Source organism: Haemorhous mexicanus, chromosome 17 (assembly GCF_027477595.1).
Source record: "Haemorhous mexicanus isolate bHaeMex1 chromosome 17, bHaeMex1.pri, whole genome shotgun sequence".
Lineage (NCBI taxonomy): Eukaryota > Metazoa > Chordata > Aves > Passeriformes > Fringillidae > Haemorhous > Haemorhous mexicanus.
In genome coordinates, this window is record NC_082357.1 from 15,859,874 (window position 1) to 15,884,651 (window position 24,778).

Below are 24,778 nucleotides of genomic sequence, written 5' to 3' on the forward strand. Positions count from 1 at the left end.
ACAAGCTCTGTGCACAAGAGTCAGCGCTGCATCAAACCCCACGGTGGGGTTTCACCCTGAGGCTGACATTTGGAAGCACTGCAGGCTTCACATGTGGTTTGTCACAGCTCTCAGAACACCGAGGAGCTGACAGCAGAGTGCTGCTTCCACCCCTCACAGGAGGAAGTCAGGCTGCTGCAATTAGCCTTGGAGTTCAGGGACACAAGCACAGAGCTTCAAGAGAAATTAAATAGCCAAGAGCCTGTGTACCTACTTGTCCTAAAGAACTAATCCTGAAACATGATAAACTGACTGCCAGTGCTCTAGTAAGCATGTCTGCTCATCACTAACACCTGCTGCAGACAAATAAACAAAACAAGACATAAGCACATAACATGTACAAGAAACAACAAACAAGAGCAACAGGTTTCTGGTATTGCCACTGCAGGTTGTGCTCTTTCTGGTATCACCTGTGTGCACACCTCCAGAACATAACCTGGGAGGGTCAGTGTGGGCAGGAGAAACAGAGTGCATTTTTTATCATTGTTTTTCCCCCCAAGAATTCCAGTGTATTAGAAGATGAGCTCCAGAACAGACAGAACTGTGTACATTATTTTAGCAGGTGAATTCCAGAACACCCAGAACCATGGATGCTATTTTGTAAGACCAATTTTGTGTTTTATTTCAGAAGCCCAATTGTGGAGCCTTACCCATGGCAGGAGAGCTCCTGCAGGTCACTGCTGCTCACACCTGCAGGGCACATCTCAGGGGGCACAGGTGACACCAGGTCACTGCTGCTCACACCTGCAGGGCACATCCCAGGGGGCACAGGTGACACCAGGTCAGTGCTGCCCACAGCTGCAGGGCACATCTCAGGGGGCACAGGTGACACCAGGTCAGTGCTGCCCACAGCTGCAGGGCACATCCCAGGGGGCACAGGTGACACCAGGTCAGTGCTGCCCACAGCTGCAGGGCACATCCCAGGGGGCACAGGTGACACCAGGTCAGTGCTGCCCACACCTGCAGGGCACATCCCAGGGGGCACAGGTGACACCAGGTCAGTGCTGCCCACAGCTGCAGGGCACATGCCAGGGGGCACAGGTGACACCAGGTCAGTGCTGCTCACACCTGCAGGGCACATCCCAGGGGGCACAGGTGACACCAGGTCAGTGCTGCCCACACCTGCAGGGCACATCTCAGGGGGCACAGGTGACACCAGGTCAGTGCTGCCCACACCTGCAGGGCACATCCCAGGGGGCACAGGTGACACCAGGTCAGTGCTGCCCACACCTGCAGGGCACATCTCAGGGGGCACAGGTGACACCAGGTCAGTGCTGCCCACACCTGCAGGGCACATCCCAGGGGGCACAGGTGACACCAGGTGGCTGCTGCCCACAGCTGCAGGGCACATCCCAGGGGGCACAGGTGACACCAGGTCAGTGCTGCCCACAGCTGCAGGGCACATGCCAGGGGGCACAGGTGACACCAGGTCAGTGCTGCCCACACCTGCAGGGCACATCCCAGGGGGCACAGGTGACACCAGGTCAGTGCTGCCCACAGCTGCAGGGCACATCCCAGGGGGCACAGGTGACACCAGGTCAGTGCTGCCCACACCTGCAGGGCACATCCCAGGGGGCACAGGTGACACCAGGTGGCTGCCGGAGCCGCTGCCAAGCCGCCGCCAGCGCAAGCCGTGCCTCTTACCTGGCATCCTCAGTGCCTGGAGCCTGGGGCTGCTCTGCTGGGGCAGCAGAGGGAGCGGGGCCAGCCCCGGGGCCGGGCTCAGCCCCCGAGGGCGGGCAGGGCTCAGCCCCCGCGGGCTCGCAGGGCGGCAGCGGCGGCTGGAAGGCGGGCGAGGTGAGCTTTCTGCTCACAGTGCCGCCCCGCCGCGGGGTCACAGACAGCTCCAGCACCTTCACACCAAAGCTACAGAGAGAAGAGAGAGTGAACACAGCAGGCGGCCACCCCAGGGGCTGCTGCAGCAGGACTCGGGGTGTCCCACCCCCAGACAAACCCACACATGCAAAGCAGCGACGAGGAAAGCTCTGCTGGCTGCCCAACACCACGATGTCAGAGCCCCCAGTGGGTGCCCAACACCACGATGTCAGAGCCCCCAGTGGGTGCCCAACACCACGATGTTAGAGCCCCCAGTGGGTGCCCAACACCACGATGTTAGAGCCCCCAGTGGGTGCCCAACACCACGGTGTTAGAGCCCTCAGTGGGTGCCCAACACCACAATGTTAGAGCCCTCAGTGGGTGCCCAACACCACGATGTTAGAGCCCCCAGTGGGTGCCCAACACCACGATGTTAGAGCCCCTAATGGGTGCCCAACACCACGGTGTTAGAGCCCCAGTGGGTGCACCCCACCACGATGTTAGAGCCCCCAGTGGGTGCCCAACACCACGATGTTAGAGCCCCCAGTGGGTGCCCAACACCATGATGTTAGAGCCCTCAGTGGGTGCCCAACACCACGATGTTAGAGCCCTCAGTGGGTGCCCAACACCACGATGTTAGAGCCCTCAGTGGGTGCCCAACACCACGATGTTAGAGCCCCCAGTGGGTGCCCAACACCACGATGTTAGAGCCCCTAATGGGTGCCCAACACCACGATGTTAGAGCCTCAGTGGGTGCCCAACACCACGATGTTAGAGCCCCCAGTGGGTGCCCCACACCACGGTGTTAGAGCCCCCAGTGGGTGCCCAACACCACGATGTTAGAGCCCCCAGTGGGTGCCCAACACCACGATGTTAGAGCCCTCAGTGGGTGCCCAACACCACAATGTCAGAGCCCCTAATGGGTGCCCAACACCACGATGTTAGAGCCCTCAGTGGGTGCCCAACACCACGATGTTAGAGCCCCTAATGGGTGCCCAACACCACGATGTTAGAGCCCTCAGTGGGTGCCCAACACCACGATGTTAGGGCCCCCAGTGGGTGCCCAACACCACGATGTTAGAGCCCCCAGTGGGTGCCCAACACCACGATGTTAGAGCCCCCAGTGGGTGCCCAACACCACGATGTTAGAGCCCCACTGGCTGCACCACACCACAAGGTTAGAGCCCCCAGTGGCTGCACAACACCAGCAAGGTTAAGACATGCAACAGGATTTGGCTTATCCCCACAGAGGGATAAGCTCAACAGCAGTGAACAAACTACTCAATTACATTTGGAGACAAACACTGATGACAATGAGGTCAGAGCACTCGGGATCTCACATGTAAACACAGACGTTTCCTCACATACCACCCTAGCTCCTCACTAAATGCATTCTGCCACATGAATTTTGTTTCTATCACACACTAAGTTGCAGCAGAGATTCCAAAAAAGCTACTGGATACAGGCTGTGATTTGGGGGCTGGAATGAGAGAGCCTTACAGTCCTCTCCAACCCAAATCATTCTATTTGTGTTTCGTGGAGAACAGTGGAGAAACAGACCCTAACTCTTAACAGATTTTAGAATGCACACAGCACATTCATTCTAGAAATTATTTTATTCTTGTTGTGTTAAACACTGAATCTTGAACTGATTTTCTTCTTCCTCTGTGAGTGCTGACAAATTTGCATGTGGCTGGTCACAGCTAACAGGTAACAACATTTGCATCCACAGCTAAAAACAAGCACGTCACTTGAATACTCATGAGGAGTGATAAGAATGAACGTTACACCACATGTTATATGGCAAACAGCACGTTTTACTGGGAGGTTTTAGCATTCTACTGCTTGCTGTGGCAATACTGTACCATCATCAACTCAGAAGTCTTATCATGAAGGCACCAGGTAGCACCACCTCAGCTTATGGGCTTTGAAAGAGAAGCCATGGGATACCAGAAGTTAGAGACTGAGAGAGACTACTGCAGACACCTCTGTTCCTGTGAACCTCACACCCCCCCAGTGTGTGCCAGGAGAATGGAGACTGGGAGCAGCAATATCTGCTTGGGATTTGTCATGCATGGAGTGGAACTGGAAGGAAGTAACAGTACATTACCTCTGAGCCATCCTCAGGCTGCAGCAACAGGGAATAAATCACTATTGTTATCTACAGCGTTTCCATGGAATTCCTCTCCTGACACCAGTGAAGGTGTCTCATTGAAGCCTCATTGGAAGAGGGCTGTAGTGGACCCCCAAGGTGAGAATTACACCTACCTTTCCTTCTTCAGCAAATCCCCTTCCATCACAGTCATGCTCAGAGGCCTCTTCCTCTCCAGGGTCCCACATTCATAGTCATTCCCAGTGTGTGACAAGTGATTGGAATTTACAGCAGGAACTGCCACAAACGCCCCAGACACATTGAAATCCTCATCTGAAGAGGGACAGACAGAATGCCTCCTTAGACACACACACATCCCAAGGGGTGCCTCCCTGCACAAGCCACTGAGGGTGAGCTGGAGGGGAGTGAAAAACTGCTGGGCTGTGGCAGAGCTCACCTCCAGGGAAGAACCAGTCTGCATGCTGAATGATGGGCTCAATAACTGCCACCACATGCACTGAAGTGGCTGCTGCCATCTCAGCAAGGGATCTGTAGGGGAGATTTGAACAACACTTTATTCAGAGTTCCACCAAAGTAAGAAAATTAAAATCAATTCAGAGACCTAAATAACAAATTAGGCTAAGCATGATGGATCAGCTCCTCAGTACCAGAGAAAGAGCAACTGTGCTGGACTCCAGACCATTCAGACTCTTGGAAACACCCCTGAACCCTCCTGCCTCAAAGGACCTGGAGGCATGGGCTGAAAGAACACTTGAAGCATTTTTTAGGTAAACAGTCCCTTGCTGTGAGTTGCTAAATTCCTTGCTAAAGGATTTAAACCTATCAGTTCTCCAGCTTCACCCCATCCTGCTTTGTAGCTTTCTTGAAAGAACTCACCCTTCATTCTTTGCCCACAACAAGTTGGGGCCCAAGACGATGGCGATGTTGCTCGGAGTCATTTTGTTAACGTCACTGTTCTGGGCAAGCTTGGCTAAAAATTTGATTAAATACCTTCAAAAAGGAAAGAAATAATTAAAGAGCAGGAACCATGAGCGTTTCTTGTTGAAAGCAAGTAAATAAAAGTTCAAGAACTTGTACAGAGAGCTCCCAACAACACGGAAATGAGATGAGCAGCCTTCTTGCTTGGCAGCTGCCCAAAGCTTCTGCTCCTGACTCATAAAAGTTGAACTGGGTAGCAAAGAAAGCAGCTCCCATCTTAGCAAAACAGAACCACAGAAATATTATACTTCCAGAGAAAAACCCTTAATTTCAGCTAGTTTTATGGCCTGTAATGGAAATCCCATGCTTCTAGGAATCACCAGAGCTGGTTTTGTTCCGGTTCATTTCCAAAATGCAAAACAAAAAGGAAAAATGAGATGTTTGAGACAGATCCAGGTGTTTTCTAAGACTGGAAACTACAGCAAAGAGCAGGGCATGAGCCATAAGTAGAAAGGCTCTGTGCATCACTATTTCCTGACAGCCAGTAGGGAGCTAATCTGAGGACACCACCTGTGCTGCAGGAAACAAGAGATATTTTTATAAATCTCCCTGAATTTGGCCAAGGACAGCACACCTGGATTAGAGTTTAGTTTACCTGGCTTTGGGGTGCACAGCAGCTGAGCTAAGAGATGCTCACACCCACCTGAAGTTAACACGGTAATGCTCAGGTAATCTGTTACAAATCCTCCATAACTCCTGGAGCTTCTTATCCTGGTCCTGAATACTGAAAGGACAAAACATGCCATGACATCTTACTTTCAGGGCAGGAATTAGTTGTTTCTGCAGTGACAAAGAGATGACGGTATCAGTTCCACTTATGCCAAAGAAATGTTTTGTACTCAGTAACCAGCTTGTCAGATCCCTGAATGATCTCTACCTGCAACAAAACTGCTTGAGCATCAATACTGTGCAGCCAGCAGCCTGAAGCAGCCCTAACAGTTAAACAAAGTAGGTATTTCACCACATTTTGTGCTTTTTTTTTTTTATTTTTTTGTGCTATTCGTTATTTAAAATAATTTGTTACATGAAATACCCATTAGTGAAATAATAAATAACTGTGTGAGCTTGGCAGTTTCTTTTGAATTCATCTGTGAAGAATCAAATTTACCAGGAATATGCAGCATGACTTCCTCCACAGCTATTTCTAGCATGCTTACTTGGCAGCTTGTGTCCACTCCTCATACAGGCTGTAGGTCATGAGAGGCTCTGGCAGCTCCCGTAAATAGGATTTCAAGGCACCTGCAATGCAGACAGGGACACGTTGGCTCCTCAGCCACTGCTTTCACACTCCAGGGAAAATCCTGCCCTCACTTTGCAGTTTTATCTGTGCAATGAGTTCCAAGTACCAGGGAAAGTGGCAAGACCTGACACTTGCACAGTGGAGCTGCTCAGATCTCAGCACAAAGGCTCTGTAAACAATTGGTGCAATTTGGCAGAAACATGCTGTAAACCTCTGAATCATCTCTTCAGGACAAAGGACTTCTTATAAAGATGTATTGAAGGTCTACACACAGCTCTAACCTGCCCTGACCACGTTAACACTATAAAGATGTATTGAAGGTCTACACACAGCTCTAACCTGCCCTGACCACGTTAACACTCTTGTCATGAGAGATGTGACAGCTGGGCCATCGTGATCACCTGAATTTTACAAAGCATTGTCACAAATACAGCAGCTGTGATCAGCACGGGCACCCTACACTTATCTGTGTCAAACTGTGCAGTGAACTTTCCACTGACTGCCACTTCTCCCAGTCCAACTGTGGAGATCACCCCTGAACAGCACCAAGCTGTGTTGTGTCAGCTTACACCTGGCTTGGACTCACAACACTCCCAATACCTGCAACAGCGTGGGGATCTGAGTAAAACTCATCCAGCTGGGAAGTGGAACAGTCCAGGGCAGCTTTCAGCTTTTTTAACTTGGAGGCTCCAGCAGCAATTCTGAACAAGCCCTGCATCAGAAGAATCAAATGTATTGATTGGTGACCACACATTGGCACAGTTTCACAACAGCCTCTCAGAGCACCCCAGCACTGGTGCCTTCCCCTGACAGCTATGACCCAGCTGGCCCCTCACGTGCCCTGTCACTGCCACCTGGCCATGGTTCAGCTCTTGCCCACCCTTGGCCCACCCTAATTTCATTGTATGCAAATCCACTTCCAAAATACTTCACACATGCTGAGGTCAAAACATTTACCAACTACTAAATGAAAAAATTACTTAAGCAACACATTATCAAACAGACCCCAGTTTGTGAGTTCACTGGGCCCTCTTCCCCCGGCTCCTGGGCTGGGATCTGGCATCACCCAGCTCCTCTCTCATGGCTGGGACCTGGCATCACCCAGCTGGGATCTGGCATCACCCACCTGGGATCTGGCATCACCCACCTGGGATCTGGCATCACCCAGCTGGGATCTGGCATCACCCACCTGGGATCTGGCATCACCCACCTGGGATCTGGCATTTCCCAGCTCCTCTCTCATGGCTGGGATCTGGCATCACCCACCTGGGACCTGGCATCACCCACCTGGGATCTGGCATCACCCAGCTGGGATCTGGCATTTCCCAGCTCCTCTCTCATGGCTGGGATCTGGCATCACCCACCTGGGATCTGGCATCACCCACCTGGGACCTGGCATCACCCACCTGGGATCTGGCATCACCCACCTGGGACCTGGCATCACCCACCTGGGATCTGGCATCACCCACCTGGGATCTGGCATCACCCACCTGGGACCTGGCATCACCCACCTGGGATCTGGCATCACCCACCTGGGACCTGGCATCACCCACCTGGGATCTGGCATCACCCACCTGGGACCTGGCATCACCCACCTGGGATCTGGCATCACCCACCTGGGATCTGGCATCACCCACCTGGGACCTGGCATCACCCACCTGGGACCTGGCACCACCCACCTCCTCTCTCATGCCTGGGACCTGGCATCACCCACCTGGGACCTGGCATCACCCAGCTCCTCTCTCATGGCTGGGACCTGGCATCACCCACCTGGGATCTGGCATCACCCACCTGGGACCTGGCATCACCCACCTGGGATCTGGCATCACCCACCTGGGATCTGGCATCACCCACCTGGGACCTGGCATCACCCACCTGGGACCTGGCATCACCCAGCTGGGACCTGGCACCACCCACCTCCTCTCTCATGCCTGGGATCTGGCATCACCCAGCTGGGACCTGGCACCACCCACCTCCTCTCTCATGCCTGTCTCCAGCAGCATCATGACGCAGGCTTCGATGGGCACCGCGATTTCCCGCCCGCTGCGCTTGAGGTGCTCTTCCAGGGGAGTTCCAAAAGCTGGCTTTTCAGTCCATTTGTCTAAGTTGGAGAGCATCAAAACACTGAGCAGGATATCTACCAAACCCTCGAATCACAGCCCAAGCAAGAAGAGAAGAAAGCCTCTAGTAGAGCACAGAGATGTTCAGCCTACAGCAGGAGTTTTACAGCCCTTGATTGGTAAAGTCCCTTGGATCATGAGCAAAGAGAAAATGAGGCTGCTGGTGGTCAAGAAAAAATACTTCTGCATCTTTCTGGATGGAATACCACATACAAATTCTGTGTATAACTGGAATTATAAATAACAAACCTCAACAAGTGCCAGCACGAGGCTGCACGTTCCAGTGATGCTGATTTGGCTCTGCAAGAATCTGTGAGGAAAATTTTGTCCAGACTGCATGACCTGGGCTGATTTTGGTTTTAACTGCATGTAAGGGGAATAAAAACTGAGCTGTTTTATTCCTTAAATTTGATCCCTTAAATCAGCAAATTACAATGGAGGTTAACAGCCCCAGGTATCACATCAGAACTGCCATGGTAACAGCCCAGCACCATAACATTCAAATTCTCAATTTAATTCTCCAACTCTTGTTAAAACTCCAATTTGCACAAATTTCTCCAAATTGAATGTGAATTTCTTCTTTCCTGTAATTTATGTTCTGACCCATTTCTGCTACTTTAACTGAAAAAATGCAGATGTAAAAGGTTATTGTTAGTACAGATGTGTTATTTCTTTCATGTGGAAAAGAGGCCAAGAGGGACAAAAACTTCAGAGGACTTCAAAGAGTGCTCTGAAGGCCAAGTGTTTCTGCAAAGGATTTAATTCACCCCTTTTCTTTACAAAACCACATCAGTCACCTCCCTTGTCCTGTTTTAGTCCCTCTCACTCATTAACACACCATGAGATGCACGAGGCATTTCCCAACCTCTGCAAATTACAGCAAACATTAGGAAAAGAAAGCTCAGCACTTGTTCAGAGCCCCAGCTCCCATCCCTGGCAGTGCCCCAGGCCAGGCTGCACAGGGCTGGGGGCAGCCTGGGACAGTGGGAGGTGTCCCTGCCATGGCAGGAGTGGCCCTGGGTGGCTTTAGGGTCCCTTGAACCCAAACCTTTCTGGGGTTCTAACTGACACTGCAGCTAGGAACACAAGGTGAGAAATTCCCACACTCAGCACTTGGCCACCACGGCTCCCAGCCACCTTCCAGGGAGGCCAGTCTGTTCTGGAGCCTTTGCTGCTCAGCTGCCCTGTCCCTGCTTTCCATGCAAAAATAACACATTTCAAGCAGCCATATCCACCAAGAACTTTCTGCACAGCCCTGCTGAGCCCTGCTGCTGTACCAGCATCACCTCCTCTCCCACACAGCAACAATGCTCCTACTGATTTATGTACTGAATTTCTTCTTTAACAACCCTCAGCAGCTGAAGATACCTGAGCCTGCCTCAGCTCACACTGGATTTTCCCTCAGACTCTGTTCACCTATTGCTCCAAAGACTCAGGGACAGCACAGCCAATATTTTGGAGTAGTTTCCAGAACACACAGTGCATCTTCATCCCAAATCATCAGGGATACACCTGAAGTCCCCTGACAGTGGAAGCTTGGCAGCAGTTCTAGTTCTTCTTAGGGAAGAAATGAAGCTGTACAATTCAATTTTTTAACAGCTGATATCAGCTGAAGAACCCAAACTCTCTGTTTCCCTGCATGCAGTGCACACTGGGGAAGAGGACTGCATAAAATGAGGGGGAAAAAAAAAAATCAAGCTCCTCAAAATCCATGGAGTGCTCCTGATAATCACCTGTCATCACTCAAGAACCAAATCACAGTGACACTTCCACTGGCCTGAAGAGCCAGCTGTGACTCAGCAAAAGGGCACAAGGAAAACAGGTAAGCAAACAAAAAAATCCTTCCTTAACCCTCCTGGGTACCAGAGAGATCCTTAATTAATATTTGATTAGTGTGTTAAACATGGCTGAGAACTCCGGAGAACAGGAAGATGGAATTATGCTCGGGAATGTAAAATTGTTAAGCAGATCAAAATGGCCTTATTAAATCAGTCTGCATGCAAGAGAGTCGAGAGAGAGGAGGAGAATATTGTGCATAGGTGGCACAGGCAAGGAGAAGCATCAGCCAGAGCACAGGTTACTTTACCTTGGTGGGCTTGAATTTCGGGTAGGACCTTTTCTATGACTGCTAATGCTTTTCTATGGTAATCTGCTTGTGCTTCTAATAACTGAGAACAGAAGCCACATTTTAAAAAACAAAAAGAGCATTAGCTTCTGATGAGCACATAAGACAAGACTAAAGGTGTAGCACACAAACGTCACCTCTGAGGACCCAGTGTGTGTGCCAGCTGTGCAGAGGCAGAGCCCCAGGGCAGCACTCACCGTGACAAAGCAGCGGGCGTACTCCCCCTCCTTGGACACAAAGCTGTACATGTCTGCAGCCAGCTGGTCCTTTGGGAAACATGCAAACCAGGACAGCACAGTTACTCCTCTCACTTCAGACAGACACATGGAGGGTGTTTATTTTGCCTGCAGGAGGTTTGAACTAAGAAGCTGGAATGCACCTGCTCTCACCCAAGTGTTCTTCAAGCTTCAATCACTTCTCCAAAATGATTTCAGACTCCTAACTCTGGTTTATGCAGCAAAGCAGTTGCCCCCTTCAGTCAAGGACATGTTGCCATTCAGCCCAGTTATTCATAGCACTCAAAGACAAGTACTAATAAAAATGGTTTCAGTTCTCAGTGCTCAATGGAGCATTTGCTGTTGAGAAGTGAAAATGAATGCGAGCTGCTCAGAGGTGCCACAGCTCCTGGGAAGTGTCACAGGCCCAGCTTCAGGTTCCTCCAGGTGCCTCCTACTGCACAGCTGCTCCATGGCTTGGAGCACCCAGACACCCTGAGCATTCATTCCTGGCCAGGACACAGCTGGCTCAGACTGAAACTGAAAATAATGTCCAATACCCAACTTAGAAACACCCTGGATGGAGTTCCTCATTGAATACAGCAATCCAGAGATCAGCTGGCATGAAAATGCCCCCAGGACAGACACTGTCACAGCCACATGACTGGCAGCTGCACAAGTGGGCAATTCCATGGGAGCTGTGGAAGGGACACTCATCCTGTCCTTACCTTGCACTGCTCTACTTTGTTTCCAGCCTCATCCATCTCCTCCTTAAGAGATTCTATTTTTGAAGGATGCACTTGGAAATTTGTTCCTGAAGTCTTGTGGGCTTGGTTGTATCTGGGGAAGAAAAGTTTCAGTCTGTGAGAATCAGTATTCAACACAAATCTGCATTTATGGTTTCTCTCTACAGGAAACAATCCCCACAGTTCCAGAGGTTTTCCAACAGAACCAAAAAGTCCCAAACACACCAGTCATGACACGCTGACATAATCCACCAGCAGCTATAAAAACCACCAGGGACCCTGTGTCTGCCCCATATCATGGCTGTGGAATGTGCTGGAAATGGCTCCCCCAGCTCTCAGGGCAGTGCAAAACCATCCAAAGGCACTCAGGGGGGAGGTGGATGAGCCAGGGGCCTCCCAAGGAGATGGCTCCAAACAGGGCTGTCAAAGCACTTGGTGTGCTTCCACAGGGAGCTTCCTGTTCCCTCTTTAGGCTGAGAACTGCAGTGATTCCTTCTTTAAGTTGAACACTTGTATGAACTGCAGACTGGATGAGTGTCCAACATTTTCCCGATTGCACAGAGGTGTGCAGAACTCTGTAACCCTGATTCTGTTTGGATCTAGCAGTCATGGATCCTCTTCTGGTGCACCTGAAATGTGACTTTGTCTTTTTTCACTACTGCCTGCTCACAGCAGCATTTCAGGAGCAAGCACCAGAGCAGAGCAGGTGCCACCAGATGCCAACAAGGAGCTCACATGGACAGAAAAGCACCCAGGAACTAAAATGCTCTCCTACCTTCCCCTTGCAGAATCCCAGTCCAGCACCAGCTTTGCAAGCTGCTTCCTCTGCTTCTGGATGTTTGGGATCTCTGTCTGAAATGAGAATTAGGGGCTTACATTCCATTTTAAATTGTGCATTGTAACAAATTGCATGTTGTAGCCTTCATACCCACTTTCCACCACTAACACAGGGCTCCTTAAAGCAGTTTTTTAGTACCAGCACTGAGACAATCCACTTTTGCTCAGTTCATGTACCAATCCAGATGTGTCTCACCTCTGTCAGCAGGCACAGTGGGTCTATAACTTCTCTCTCAATCTGTACTTCATGCTGGGAGAGCTCCATTGCCAGTTTATTCTCTGCATCCCCACAGGTATCCAGCATTTTCCTGTAAGAATTACAGAAATTTGTCATGGCAGTCACTGACTGAAGGCAGAGCAGAGCTTTGCAAAGCTTTGTGCTGTAGAAAGCAAAGCAACCCTTCGTGGCCTGAACCCAACTGCTCTGTGCTCTCCTGGAGCAATCTGGGACAGGCAAGTGCTGTTACTAAACCTTCTTCTTCTAAATTCCTGAGCCATGACAACACTTTGGAGGCTTTCAGACATCCAGGTGATTACAGCAGCCCTGAGGGCACAGAAGTCACTATTTATTTCCAGGCCCATCCTTCCATCTCTCAGATGCAAGGGAAACTGCTCAATGCAGTGTTTCACTCACTCCTAAGCCCCTTTTAACACCCTAACTCCCAGCAATCCCATCCCCAGCAGCTCAGGCTCCAAACCCACGACCTGACCTTCATTTTAGGCTTGCTATAAGGAAAACCCCTATTCTGTAAGATTTTTATCCAGGTTTAAATCTCCTGCAGTGGCTCAGAAAGGTTCTCTTATGCTCTCAGAGGTTTCTAAGGTCATTCTACACTGTCTCCATAAGAATTCCCACCAGCAATGACAAAACCCACCTGGCTCCAGGAATTCAGCACAGGGAGGATCATTTGTTTCAGCCACTTTCCTGTTAATTGCAAATAACCACTTTGCCAGGACAGATAAAGCTGGGCTACTTTGAACTAGGAGCCATTAATGCAAAGTGACATTATTTTAAGTCATCAATTCAAACCTGCAGAATGCAGTTTAAAATAAAAACGCAGTTTAACTGTAGAATACACATTTTAAACTTCAAATGGAGACAGTAATTCTACTAACTCACAAGGAAAAAAGCCATTTTAAAAGCTTTTATGATAGCAGGGAATCAGAATCCTCTGGAATGCAATTCAGCCTAAAACTTGTGCCCAGATCATTCCAGAAAAACTGCTTGCTCACAGTTTCTCCCTTTGGATTAGAGAAAGAATCTAGAAATATTCAGTTTTATTAGACTGAAACCAGCCTTTGTGCACCCAGAGGTTCTAATTAGAGCCCTGCAGGCAATGAGATGTCAGACAACAAGTCAGGGAAAAAAGGCAAACACTCACCCCAGCAGAGTTTCATCACTCAGCTGGATGGATCCTTCCTGCATGTTTTGAGCCAGAGCTGTGAGAGGAAGTTTTTTCTGTGGAACAGAAGGAACAGGGCTTAGCTTGGTGCTGCTCACTCTTTCCAGCCTCCCCAGCACATCCCCTCTCAGGCTCTGCTGCCCTCCCATATGGTTTCTATTACACAAACACAGCTCATTCCTGGACTCCAGGAAAATGCCAAGTCACAAAAAGTTCTGAGCCCCAAGACTCCTGTTCTCAGACACTCTGAAAGGCACTTTCTTCTCAGCTTTAGCTGGAATGGCTGGCCCAAAGCATACCTCAGCCACTGCCAAGGAGAGATAAACAGCCTGAAGCTGAGATTTAAGCACCCAGCTTGTCACCTCTCTCTCCTGTGTGCCCCTGCTCCAGGTCTGTGCTCCTCAATAAAAGGAAAGTGTGAATGTGAATTCTCTCTGGCTCTGATGCTCTAAGCAAACCCACCCACAGCTTTGCTAAGGAGGGCAGAACCAAACGTGTACAGGACAGCATTTCCAGGCAGCTCAGCTGCCAGGGGCCCGGGGCAGCTCCAGACCTGAGGGGCTGGGGCAGAGCTGCAGAGCTGCAGATCAACCCCCCTGGCTGGGGCAGAGCTGCAGAGCTGCAGATCAACCCCCATGGCTGGGGCAGAGCTGCAGAGCTGCAGATCATCTCCCCAGAGCTGCAGATCAACTCCCATGGCTGGGGCAGAGCTGCAGAGCTGCAATCATCTCCCCAGAGCTGCAGAGCATCTCCCCAGAGCTGCAGATCAACCCCCCTGGCTGGGGCAGAGCTGCAGAGCTGCAATCATCTGCCCTGGCTGGGGCAGGAGAGCCCCCAGCACCCAGCAGGGACACCAAGTGTCCTGGCACTGCTGAGCTGCTCCAGGCTGTGCTGGGGTGGGCTGGCACTGGAGCTTCAATGGGTGTCACTGGGCTGTCACTGGGGTGGCACTGAGGTTGAGTGTCACTAGGGTGTCACTGGGGTGGCACTGGGGTGGCACTGGAGTAGCACTGGGTGTCTCTGGGGTGGCACTGGGGTTGAGTGTCACTAGGGTGTCGCTGGGGTGTCACTGGGGTGTCACTGGAGTAGCACTGGGTGTCTCTGGGGTGGCACTGAGGTTGAGTGTCACTAGGATGTCAGTGGCATTTCCCTGGGCTGTCACTGGAGTAGCACTGGGCTGTCACTGGGGTATCACTGGGCTGTCACTGGAGTTTCCCTGGGTGTCTCTGGGGTGTCACTGAGGTTGAGTGTCACTAGGGTGTCACTGGGGTGTCACTGGGGTGTCACTGGAGTAGCACTGGGGTGTCACTGAGGTTGAGTGTCACTAGGGTGTCACTAGGGTGTCACTGGGGTTTCCCTGGAGTAGCACTGGGTGTCTCTGGGGTGGCACTGAGGTTGAGTGTCACTAGGATGTCAGTGGCATTTCCCTGGGCTGTCACTGGAGTAGCACTGGGTTGTCACTGGGGTATCACTGGGCTGTCACTGGGGTATCATTGGGGTGTCACTGGGCTGTCACTGGAGTTTCCCTGGGTGTCTCTGGGGTGTCACTGAGGTTGAGTGTCACTAGGGTGTCACTAGGGTGTCACTGGGGTTCCCCTGGGGTGTCACTGGAGTAGCACTGGGCTGTCACTGGGGTGTCACTGAGGTTGAGTGTCACTAGGGTGTCACTAGGGTGTCACTGGGGTGTCACTGGGCTGTCCCTGGGCTGTCACCGCAGTGTCACCAGTGGCAGCAGCGAGCTGCCCTGGCAGAGCTGGGCTGCCCTGGCAGAGCTGGGCTGTCCTGGTGGCACTCCCAGCTGTACTCACGTGTCTCTTGTCAGGGTCAGTGCCATGCTGGCCCTGCAGACAGGCAATCAGCCTCTTCTGGGCCAGGTGGCACACGGACCTCACGGCGTCCAGGCGCCTCTCGATCTGCTCGGCCAGAGGGGAGAAGAGCAAACAACACAAAAACCAGAAGTTATTTCCCTGGCCTCAGCAGAAAACCTTCCCCCTGTACCACACGCTGCTCTGGGCTGCAGATTTCTCAAATTCTCCAGCTCACAAGAAGTGCAGCTGCTCAGCAGAAGTGCCTGACAGCAAAAACGCCTGGGGGGAAACTGAAATTGGTTTTCTCTTCAGTGGCACAGAAATTCAGTCAGAGCTCATGGCACTGCAAAGTGGGAAAAGGAAAAAGCACTGCCCTGCTTGGCATCTCAGCAACAGGGAATCAGGGTGGCACTGGCATCTGAGATGAATGGCACAGGCAGGTGCCTAAGACACTAAATCAGAGAGAAAACTGTGGGAAAACTGGCAGTTTTCACTGTGACCTTGTGAAGCAGGTGCTGAAGACACATCTGACAGCTCCTTCCCACTGCACAAACCTGTACTCCAAGCTCCTCCTGCATGTCCTTCCCTGGCTGTTAAACACAAGGACAAAGCTCCCACATGCTGAGCAGAACAGAATTTCCAGGCAGAGACTCCTGAGGTTCCAATGGGACATGGAATTAAAAGCCAGGAGTCAAAGCCCAAACAAGAGCTCTGTTTATCAGCATCTCATTCAAACATGGCTTAATACACAGCCTGTCAATAGGACAAACATATACATGATAAACTGTTCTTTTAAGGGATTTTAAGCAAGGGAATTTGGACTATTTTATTTCAAAGAACACCAAAAACAAACACAGTGATGAGCAGGGGGACAGAACTGCTCATGGCACGGAGCTCTCTGTGCACAGCACCCAAAGAATGCTGTTTATCTGCATTTTGATGACTCACCAAGAATAACAGGAGGCCCTTTGGAATGGATTCTATTTAAAAAGCAAGGGGAAAAAAAAGTAGATTTCATCTATAGAAATAATCTGAACAGATTCCAGTTTTTGAAACAGCTCTAAAATCACTTTTATTATATTTTCAGGAGGGCAAAATGAACCCATGTTGAAGTGCTCAAAAGGATCAGTAAAAATCTATTAGGGTAGAAGAAGCTGCAGAGAAACTGCCCAGAGATTGCTCTGAGAGCACAAGGCTCTGCCTTTTATCTACAGAGCGTGGAGCACCAAATTCAAAATTAAATCCAGGTGGGAGAAGTCCATAAGGAGATCAATGAACAAGCAGGTATGGCTTGTGCTCTAATGCTGCAGCTAAGATTACTCACTTCTCTTGTGCTACCTTCAAAATGAAATTCTGGACTGGTTTGGGGTGGAGGGGACCTCAAAGCCCACCCAGTGCCACCCCTGCCATGGCAGGGACACCTCCCACTGTCCCAGGGTGCTCCCAGCCCTGTCCAGCCTGGCCTTGGGCACTGCCAGGGATCCAGGGGCAGCCCCAGCTGCTCTGGGCACCCTGTGCCAGGGCCTGCCCACCCTGCCAGGGGGCAAACACCACCACCACACTCTGAGCCATCCTCCAGTTACAGAAGAATTCACTTTTCAAGGCCAGGCAGTACGAAGTTCCAGCACTGAGCACAGGCTGCCCCACACCTGGAGCAGGTGCCACCCTGGGCTGAGGCACCTCTGGGAGCCTGGGCAGCCCTGCCTGGGCTGGGGCTCCTTGGGAAGCTCTGCAGCACACACACTGCCAGGGCTCTTCCCAGGCACCCTGAGCTGCAGAGAGGGCAGGTGGGTGACAGCAGGAACTGAGCCCACAGCCTCACAGTCCTGCCCTCTCCTCTCTGCCCTGCTCTCTAGGGCAGAGATGGCAAGAACACCACAAAGGACATTAATCTCCTTCAAGCCACCTCTGAAGTGACAGTGTGACCCAGGGGCCACGCTGTCTGTCCCCTGAGGCCATCCCCGGATCCAGAACATCACACAATTGCTTTATTATCTGCCACAGGGCCCTGCCAGAGAGCAGGGCTATTGTAAAGGCCTTTTGAGCACTGAATTATAGCCCTTGTCTTCAGATGAAACACACTGAACAGACACTTGAAATGGAGCACAACCCTTCAGAAAACAGAACAAAACAAAGCTTAACAATCCTGTGGCAAAGCTTGGGCTAAATATAAAGAAGCCCCACTGTGAGCCATGTTTGTGAAGTGAGCAGCACCATGTTTCCAAACTCCTGGGTTAGATAAGAGCCTCCTGCCCCTGCTCAAGCCCCCAAGAGCAAACAAACAAGTGAGTAAATTCTTCCACTTGGGTGTAGCCAGGCTGCTCGGGGCCTGGGAAAGCCTTGCTTGCAAAATTTTTTTGGCAACAAGCAGCAGAGCTTTTGGCTTTCACTTCTTGTTACTACTCTGCAACTAAGCAAGAAACCAGCTGGGCTCTCACAGGCTCCCAAGGTGTGTAACAGCCTTCGTGCCACTGAGCTGCACACCTCCTCAGAAATGAAGAACACAACTGTCAAGCTGGGAAGGGATTTTTAGTTTAAATAAAGCCACCCCTGAAAAGGGGGTGAAATGTTTTGGGTCACCATTACACTGGCACAGGGTGCCCAGAGCAGCTGGGGCTGCTCCTGGATCCCTGGCAGTGTCCAAGGCCAGGCTGGACAGGGCTGGGAGCACCTGGGACAGTGGGAGGTGTCCCTGCCATGGCAGGGGTGGCACTGGGTGGGCTGAGAGGTCCCCTCCACCCCAAACCAGTCTGGGATTCTGTAATTCTGGGTGTTTGTGCTGAATTCCTGTCTGAAGGCTGACACACCCCCCCAGCTGCCTCCTGCACCTGGAGAGCTGTGAAGCAGAGGCACCTCCATCACCTGCCCCAGCTCCCTGCTCCACTGCAGGCCTGAGCTCAGGCTGAGGTGCTTTGGGAGCAGCCACAAGTGAGCACCACACTCAGCCCTCGCTGGTTTGTGTTCCTTTCACAAACCCTTCCCAGAGAAACCAGGGCAAGACAACTATGTGGGACAAGTCTGCTCCACGGAATCAGTCACCCTTGCTAATGTGACAGTTGCAGTTTAAATTCCACCATGATGAGATGATAAATCTGCACAGAGATGACAAGTCTGCAAACAAACCGAAGGCAGCATGACAAGTCTGAGAACAAGTATCACAGCTCCACAAGAAGCATTTGTACACTCACTTCAAGCACTAACAGACTTTATTAGTGAGCACTTGGGGTGATCTTGGGCCACTTCTCTTAGGGCTCAGTTGATGTGTCCAGGTGAAAGCCATGAGGACAGAAACCAGCTGTGCCCAGCAGGGTTTCCTCACCCTCCCCAGACAGACTGGCACATCAGCAGCACCAAAGGCTGCTGGCCTTAGCAGGCCTGTTCATCTCATTAAACACAGGGATGGTTCCTCCTCCACTCCACCAAGCCATGTGACTGCACTCAGAAACAGAAGTCACTGAGTTTTCTACTCAAAATGTACCCATTTTTTCAGGTGCTGAAAAATCCAGGGTTCCATCCCTGACATGTGCAGGATTTCTCCCCACATCAGGCACTCCACAAACCTCAGAAGGCTCACACATCACAGCATTAATAAAAATACACATGAAACATGTTACAATACCTGCAACAGGTCTTCACTGAGTACCTCTGTTCTCTCAGCCCTAAGGGAGGAAAAAAGACCATTGTCAGACAACTGGCATGTTGAGGGTCACAGATTGCCTCAGCAATTCCAACAAAACCTGCTCAGTTCCAGTTATGGCCCCATGACTGCAAACAGCACCGTGTTCCCCTGTCCCAGGGGGTTTGGGAAGCCCTGGCACCCCTGGAGTGCCCAGCCTGCAGCACAAATGCATTGCACAAGCTCCAAGTGGGGTTTGCAACTGCACGGGGAATAACCCAGAGCCAGCTGAGCCCATGCACCTGGCTGTACAGGAAATCAAAGCCATGAGAAGGGCAGGGGAGGCAGCATCCTCTCTCTGAGCTGCAGCACTGCAGAGCTTCACTGGGGAGAGCAGCCTGAAGCTCCACACACACAGAGCCTTCACCAGAAACCCCAGCCCCTCATCCTGCCGAACTCCCAGCACTGAGCAGAGGCTCTGGTACTTGGCAAGCTCAGCAGAATAATGGCAATCCCAGGAAAGGCTGCCTTCCACAGAAAAGCCCTGATGGCTTCCCCACACTTCCAGAGGCTGCAGACACACTCCTGTCCCTGCACACACCTCACCCCTGGCAGCCCAGCTCACACAAACTGTAAACTGCTCAATGTTGACACAGGTTTATTTGTTGGTGGCTCTGTGGCTCTAACAGTGATCGAGTTTCCCTTTGCCAGGCCTATAAAATAAAGATAAATTCAGTTCCCCAATCTCTCCCTCTCTGTGCTCACCGTTACTACACATCCACACCAGGGAGCACTTGGAGGGACTCCAGGACACTCTTCCTGTCCCAAGTTTCCCCTGCTGCTGCCAGAGTCCCTCAGCTACTCCAGGCTTTATCAGCTCCTGCAATCTGTCAAATAACCCACTGCAGACCCAGGCATGCACAGCAAGCTCGTGTTCCTGAGCAGCCCTCAGCAGCTGAACGTGCCAAAAGCCTCCAAGGACAAGATTCCTTCAGGTTTGGGTTGGTGCTTTTAAAGCATTCTTTTGACTTCCATTTTACAGCACATTGTCCGCTTCAACTAGTTGTGAACCATAAGGTATTTAATAATTAAATTCCAGGATAAAGTAAAAGCTCAAAGGCTCAGCCAGACTCAGACAAAAGCAGCTGAAATACTCTGACAGCACTGCAATATTTATTTGTTGAGGAAAACACAGACAAGATTGATAAACTTTTCTCCCACCTAAACAGAAATATTGCGTCTGACGGAAATTACATCCTGTTAGAGAGCAATTATTTACACTCATTATTTATATATTTATATTCTATCACTGCGTAACGCAGTCTGCTGTAACCCCAACTTTAATTCAAACACTAGAATAGAGCTTCCATACAATTTCAGAGTAACACAAAGTTTGGTCTCCCCTTGCCTTCCTTTTCCCAAGGATATTCTATCCACTGCAGTGAACAGTGGCTCAGTCCTGTGCCAGCAGAAGTTTGTTCCCAGTTTAAGTGTGCTACCCACATACCATGGATCATTTTGTGAAGTGCAAACTAATTGTACTTCTTTTTCTCTGACTGACCCAAAGCCCCCGTGGGACAGTGCAGGTGTCCTCCCTGGGGATGCTGTCCCCAGCCCTGGCTGGCAGCAGGAGCAGGGCCAGGCCAGGCAGAGGCAGAACAGCCCTGCTGGTGATGTCAGGCTGGGAAGTGCAGCCAGGGAAGACCTCACCCTTCCTGCAGGCCCACATTCCACCTTCAATAAGGAAGCCAAGAAAGAGCCACTAAATAATGTTGTTTTTCAGTGATCACAACCATGAAAGAGAGAACACAACCCTGTGATAGCAGCACAGCCCATCTCCTCTCTGCACAGGGGAAAGCAGCAAACCATCAAAGGGACCTGGCTCCCTTGGAATTAACCTCTGTCTCCCTGGAATTAACCTCTGTCTCCCTTGGAATAACCTCTGTCTCCCTGGAATTACAGGTATGACCAGTTTGGAGTTTCCATCCAGCTTCGAGGGATGCTAATTCCTTCTGCCAGCTAATCAGGGAAGAAGCAAACTTCTAAAAAAGAACAGACTTTCTTTTTCACTGCTAAACTTCTGTCCTCAGCCCTTGTTAGGGCTTATTTGCACCTTATCTAATGGAAGCAGTGAAGAAACCCTTCTGGAATCAAGCAGTGGAAGGCTGAGCTGCAGAGTGCTCCCAAGGGCTTCCCCAAGGAAGGCCAGCAGCCTGGACACCCTGCACTGGATCTTCCTTGCCCTGGACACCCTGAGCCCAGCCCAGGCCAGGCTGCAGCAGCCAGGGCTGTTTGCTGAACTCCCCTCAGTGAAACCTGCCTTGCAAAGCCATTAGTGATGGGTAATCAGCCCTGCCCAGCCCCTCCTGCCCCCTCCCTCATGGGATGGCCCTGCAGGAGCTGTCCCTGTGCCCTGGGGACAGGATCCACAGGGAAATGGGACCTGAGCAGCCCAGAGCCTCCCCAGCCCTCTGGTGACAGAGGTGGCAGTGCCAGGGGTGGTGCTGGCACAGGGACAGGGCACGGGCAGCACCCTGGGAATGCTGGATTGGGCACACAGGGCTGGCACCCCACCTGCAGCAACAGCACAGGCTGCAGCTGCCCAAAGCCAAAATAAAATATCTGCTGTGCTCCACTGGGGCAGAATGGAGCTCTCCCCTGGGGAAGGAGCCTCTGAGAGCTGGAGCTGCTCTGCCACACCACAGGAACCCTGACATGAACCAACGGGCACTGAGCCCTCGAGCCAGCAGTGCCTTCTAAAAGACTGACTGTAAAAGGGAACAATCATTTGTTATGGCTCTAATAATCCTCTTAAGGACACAAGGGGATGAAACCACTGAACTCTCTGAAAGCAGCACTCCCCAGCCAGCTGTGCAGAGCTGTGTGCTGCCCCCGTGCCTGCACTGCCCCTGCCCTGCAGGATTCTGGAATTTGACAGAAACAGCTGCTCCTCAGCCAGAGCAGCTCCCCCAGGTCACCCCTGGGCACACAGCCTCCCCGACACAGCCCAGGGTGGCAGCAGGGCAGGGCAGGCTCCGGGCACAGCTGCCACCTTCAGCCAAAACCCTGAGCACAGCCAGCCTGCCCCCGTGGTGCCAGGACACTGAGAAACTGTCATCTTTAACAGAACTCGTGGCTCTTCAGGGAAACTTCCTTTTCAAGACACTAAATGCAGTACTTAGCATGAAATAGGATATGGAACAGAAATGCTGGTGCCATTTCCTACTCGTGGGTGGCAAGGCCTTAACTCACTCCAAGCAAAAATCCAATTGGTTTTACAGGGAGAGGCTGGACCTTTTTATTCTAGACGTGTTCATCACAATACTTTGGCTTGCTGTGACATTTTAAAAATGCATTCCATGTGGCCCTAATTGAACTCCTGTCAGAGTGCTTTATGGTATAATTCCTTTTAATTCCCTTTACTTTTTCCCTTCTTTCTGACCTAGCCTGAAGCCCAGCCAAGCCCCGGGGCTCTGCTGCAGCTCAAAGCCTGGCCCAGCCCAGGCAGGGTGGGCAGAACAGCTCCCAGCCCACAGGTTAAAAACTCTGCCACTTTTCCCCTAAATGACTTGGTCACTTTGCAGCTCCTTCACACTCCCAGGCCAGAAGTCTCCTCTGAACATCTGGAAACAGCAGATGGGAATTCCCGAGACAAAAGTGTTTATCTTCCTCCAGGAAAGAATTTACATTTCCATGTATGATGCTTCATCTGAGGAGTATCTGAGAGACCCCTGGTCCTGCCCATCACTCGGGGGGCATCAGAACTGAAGCAGGGCTGATCTCCAAGGCAGGTGAAAGCTACAGAACCACTGCAAGAGACTTTTTACAGGGGCTGGGGGAATCCCTCTGTCAGAGGGCAGGGATAGACAGGACACAAGAAGGAATTCCTCCCTGGGAGGGTGGGCAGGCCCTGGCACAGATACCCAGAGCAGCTGGGGCTGCCCCTGGATCCCTGGCAGTGCCCCAGGCCAGGTTGGACAGAGCTTGGAGCAGCCTGGCACAGTGGGAGGTGTCCCTGCCATGGCAGGGGGGGCACTGGATGGGCTTTGAGGTCCCTTCCAACCCAAACCATCCCAGGATTCTGTGAAATCCACACTCCTGAAAGGCTGACCAGGAAGGAAGGAGAGCTAACCTGACACATGAGCCATGAAAGCTTGGCCAGTGGCAGCAGAACAAGTGACTCAGTTGAAATGTCACCCTGGAAACAAAGCCTGACTCACCCAGCAGCTGGGCAGGGCGGGGGCCCTGGCAGAGGTGATGCCATGGCAGGGCAGGGACAACTCCACAACTCCTGGAAAGGTTTCAGTGGGAGCAAGGAGACACCCACCCCAAACTGGAGACAGAATTACAGCCAGCCTTCCCTGCTGGGTGGTTTTTCCTCAAACAAAGCTGTGTTTGTCACCAGGAGGAACCAGCCCAGCCTCTGGTGAGGTAACAGCAGCACCTTGGCGGGCTGGCAGCACATCCTGCCTGCTTCCCACATACAATAGGCAGCACTTGCTGCCAGGAAAAATGAAAGGATCAGCAGCTCTGCTCCAAAACAAGGAGTCCAGAATTAGATGACAATTTCCCTTCAAAGAGGTTTGCTTTTCTAACGCTCACCAAGACAAACTGCCCAGAAAATACAACTCCAAGGTGTTTCAGGACCAAGTCACTCCTGCCTGTTTGACCTCAGGCTAATTTCTGAATGGAAACCAGCATGACCCAAGGTAAACATCAATATTCTGAAGTGGGTTTCAAATGTTCAAAAATAACTCTGAGAACACTGTCAGGTGCTAGTCACCACTCACTTTCAGTATTAGCATTTAGGGAACACCACAACCTGCCACCAGCATGACTTTTAGTTTGCCTCCTAGTCTCATTTTTCACCCAAATAAAAAAGGTAAGCTTCTGTGCACGTATTAAAATTGATTAAACTGTAAATCTGGTGACCACGGATGTTTCAGTGATGCAGAAATCCCACCCAAGGCTGCTGTTCTGGAGCTCACCCACCCACTGCAACTCCTGCTTCCAGTCCTTTCCAGGTGCTCTAAAAATGGGGCACCACCTCCAAATCATTTCAGTGATCCAAACACCTCAGAGCTGCACAACTGCAACCCAGGCCTCAGGGAGTGGGGACAGGAAGATTTCTCTGCTTTGCCTTCCCTCTTTATGATCTGCACTGAGCTCCCCCATCAGACTGTGCCTGGTCACTCATCTGCAAGCTCAGCTTTGATCTCTCCCAGCCCAGCCCTGGAGTGGGAGCTGGTGCTCTAGTGAGAGGCAGAGCAGGCTGCAGGGAGATCATCATCTTGGCAGGAGAGCAGAGAGCTCCTGAGCAGGGCAGGGAAAGCCAGGACAGGCTCTGCACAGGAGGGGACTGGAATTCCTGCCTCGGTGAAATGGATCCAGGGCTGGGCTCCAAAGCCAGGCAGTAAATTTAGCCCTGGAGAACAAGCACAGCTCAAGCCAAATGCTATTTTCAGGCCACTCTCGGAGGGACAGGCACTGCAGCAAGGCCCTGCACAGCTCCTCCCTGTAAACCACATGCTGAGTGGCTTTAACATCACACCTTGAGAGCTCCAGCAAACACGGGCAGCTCACCAGGAGCAAAGCTGGGCTGGTCCCTCTGAGCCACAGCCCAGCAAACCTGAGATGAGTTTGAGCTGAACGTTCTACAGGCCAGCATACACTGTGCTCTAAAGGGAGAAGCCCTTTTACAGCAGTGCTGTTTGAGGGAAGGA

The 24,778-nt window shown here is 51.4% G+C and overlaps 1 protein-coding gene across 10 annotated transcripts in view; it reads right to left on the minus strand.

The window, feature by feature from the left end:
* ARHGAP17 (Rho GTPase activating protein 17) overlaps positions 1–24,778 on the minus strand; it is a 45,005-nt gene that overhangs the window by 8,147 nt on the left and 12,080 nt on the right. For 8 of the 10 annotated variants that reach the window (XM_059862133.1, XM_059862134.1, XM_059862139.1 and 5 more), the window contains exons 2-17: positions 19,059–19,098; positions 15,440–15,544; positions 13,611–13,687; positions 12,425–12,536; positions 12,167–12,243; positions 11,374–11,485; positions 10,628–10,696; positions 10,392–10,473; positions 8,159–8,286; positions 6,786–6,897; positions 6,103–6,184; positions 5,589–5,669; positions 4,844–4,957; positions 4,404–4,495; positions 4,123–4,279; positions 1,684–1,905 (exon numbers count right to left, since the gene is read on the minus strand). In XM_059862133.1, coding sequence (XP_059718116.1) covers positions 1,684–1,905; positions 4,123–4,279; positions 4,404–4,495; positions 4,844–4,957; positions 5,589–5,669; positions 6,103–6,184; positions 6,786–6,897; positions 8,159–8,286; positions 10,392–10,473; positions 10,628–10,696; positions 11,374–11,485; positions 12,167–12,243; positions 12,425–12,536; positions 13,611–13,687; positions 15,440–15,544; positions 19,059–19,098 — 1,662 coding nt within the window. The remainder of the gene's footprint in view (positions 1–1,683; positions 1,906–4,122; positions 4,280–4,403; positions 4,496–4,843; positions 4,958–5,588; positions 5,670–6,102; positions 6,185–6,785; positions 6,898–8,158; positions 8,287–10,391; positions 10,474–10,627; positions 10,697–11,373; positions 11,486–12,166; positions 12,244–12,424; positions 12,537–13,610; positions 13,688–15,439; positions 15,545–19,058; positions 19,099–24,778) is intronic. The other 2 variants (XM_059862141.1, XM_059862142.1) reach the window with 2 other exon arrangements.